General features: G+C 46.2%; 1 protein-coding gene across 1 annotated transcript; it reads left to right on the top strand.

The window, feature by feature from the left end:
- Positions 1 to 648: 648 nt before the first annotated feature.
- On the top strand, positions 649 to 1,440 carry TEOVI_000079100 (Trypanosome variant surface glycoprotein (A-type), putative; the record flags this gene model as incomplete). Its single annotated transcript, XM_067224135.1, has 1 exon — positions 649 to 1,440. One exon carries the CDS (start codon positions 649 to 651, stop codon positions 1,438 to 1,440), a length of 792 nt encoding a protein of 263 aa, XP_067080236.1.
- Positions 1,441 to 2,010: the final 570 nt, after the last annotated feature.

The raw sequence follows: 2,010 nt of genomic DNA, 5'->3' as shown, positions 1-2,010 counted from the left end.
GCAGGGCTCGCCGCCGCTGCCGCGCACAAGGCTCGGGCGACTCGCCAGGAAGCGATACGAAACTTTAAAGATAGCCCTAGATCAGATAAACAAGCTCCGAATAGACCTTGGGGCCATCGCCACGATAAAAAAGCTGAAACTCTCAATGAAACCGACACTAAAGAGTCGGAAAAAGCAACCCTCAAGCCCACTAAACTACCACCGCCAAACAAAAGATTGAAAAGAAAGCAGTGACAGTTCTCCCTCAAAAAGATACCATGAATGCGGCCGCAGCGTCTATGGCAGCGATGCTACTTGTGTAAACACTCCTGACAATAAGCCAGGATAACGCGAAAGCGGCGGTGGCCAACCCACTAAAGAAAACCTACTGGGAAGCAATGTGTGATCTTTCTAAAGACGGCCATTTGTTAGCACAGCGGGTAGCTAGCCGGCTCAAGGGACAAGCGGCCGCAGCGATAGGTCAAAAAAAACACTTCTGATGGTCCTAATTTTTTGTAAAATGGAAACCAAACCCTGAAAGACGCAGCAACAAAAACAGCAGCAGACTACAGCGCAAGGCAACTGCAGAAAATCCTCGATTTCTATACAGGGCCTGGCGCAACTAGGGAAGTCCAGTCGGCAAGAGGCGGCGGCCGCCTACAAGCCGCAATGCGTGAGTTCCTCGCGACGCAAGCTGTGCTTTCAGCCTCAAACCATGGCTGTCTATCAACGGCGGACGGAGCCACGACGGTCGTTCAAGGCATACAACAGCTGGAAACAACAAAAACAACATGCAAACTAGCAACAGATCTGAGCCCGGAAGGATCGCCAAATTTTGCAGTATTAGAAAAAGCAGGACCGCAGGGGGAGTTGGCCGAAATCAAGACTGTCAACACTATAACGGCCAACGGCCAAAACACAAACTGCAACCTAAACAGCATCAACACCGGACACAAATGGCTAAATGATGGCAGCAACAATCAAAACATAGCGGCAAGCAACCCTTCAGTTGCGGCCGGACTGATCTCCATCAGCAGCACAGGACTAACAAGCAAAGGACTAACAACGCTACTAGCGGCAGACGGCGCGCTCATCATAAAAGCAGCACAGGCAGCGATCAAAAGGGAGCAAGGAACGGCGCAACCAGCAGATAAAACAACAGCGACATCAAAAGGGAGCAACGACAACTTCAAGCAGGCGGGGCGGCGCTATTTACTCGAGCTGGCCGCTGACGACAACAAGCATGATCAGCAGCTCCAGAGCAAAGTCACAGAAGGCTACAATGCAGCCGGAAAACCCACTAACCTCTTGCTCCAAGAAATATACGACATGCCAATCGAAGGCATACTCAAGAACAGTCCCAGCTTAAAGAAACTTGGTGATATCACTGACATAAACCAACTGTTGGAGCTGCACTTTTACTACTCGGACTTGCAAAAACAGAAGCTAGCGAATGCCTAGAAAAAACTTCTAGAAACAGAAGCGAAGGAAGCCACAAAATCAACAAAAGAAAAGGAAAAAGAATGCAATACCAAAGGCAAGGATAAGCAAGAAGAGTGTGAAAAACTAGAGAGTCAAGGGTGTGTTTTTAACAAAGACGGCAATGATGGTGAAAAGTGCACATTGAGTGAGGAAGCCAAACAAGCAGTAGAAGGCAAATAAGTAGAAACAGAAGGAGCAACCAAAACTGGGTGTGTAAGGCACAAAGATAAGACCGCTTGTTAAAATGATAAAAAAGGCGACAGGAAATATTGTGCACTTAGAAAGGGCAAAGAGGGTGAACCTGAACCCGAGCCAGAAAAGGAGAAGTGTCGAAATCGTAGTTTTCTCGTCAATAAGAAACTGTCTCTAATTTCCGCTGCTTTTATGAGTTTGGTAGTATTTTAAGGATATGTGCTCAATTTTATGAAACTTTATTTACATTCCTAGATGTTTTGATATATTTTAACACTTTTTTATGAAACTGTGAAAATTAATAAAATTTTATCTTTAGTGATGTGCATGGTAGTGGCTTATGGGTGTAACGTAATA

This window comes from Trypanosoma equiperdum (assembly GCF_001457755.1).
Source record: "Trypanosoma equiperdum strain OVI genome assembly, contig: ctg_239, whole genome shotgun sequence".
In the NCBI taxonomy this organism is placed as follows: Eukaryota; Euglenozoa; class Kinetoplastea; order Trypanosomatida; family Trypanosomatidae; genus Trypanosoma; species Trypanosoma equiperdum.
Note: the sequence above shows the minus strand (reverse complement) of the source record. Positions and strands in the feature narration are given on the sequence as shown.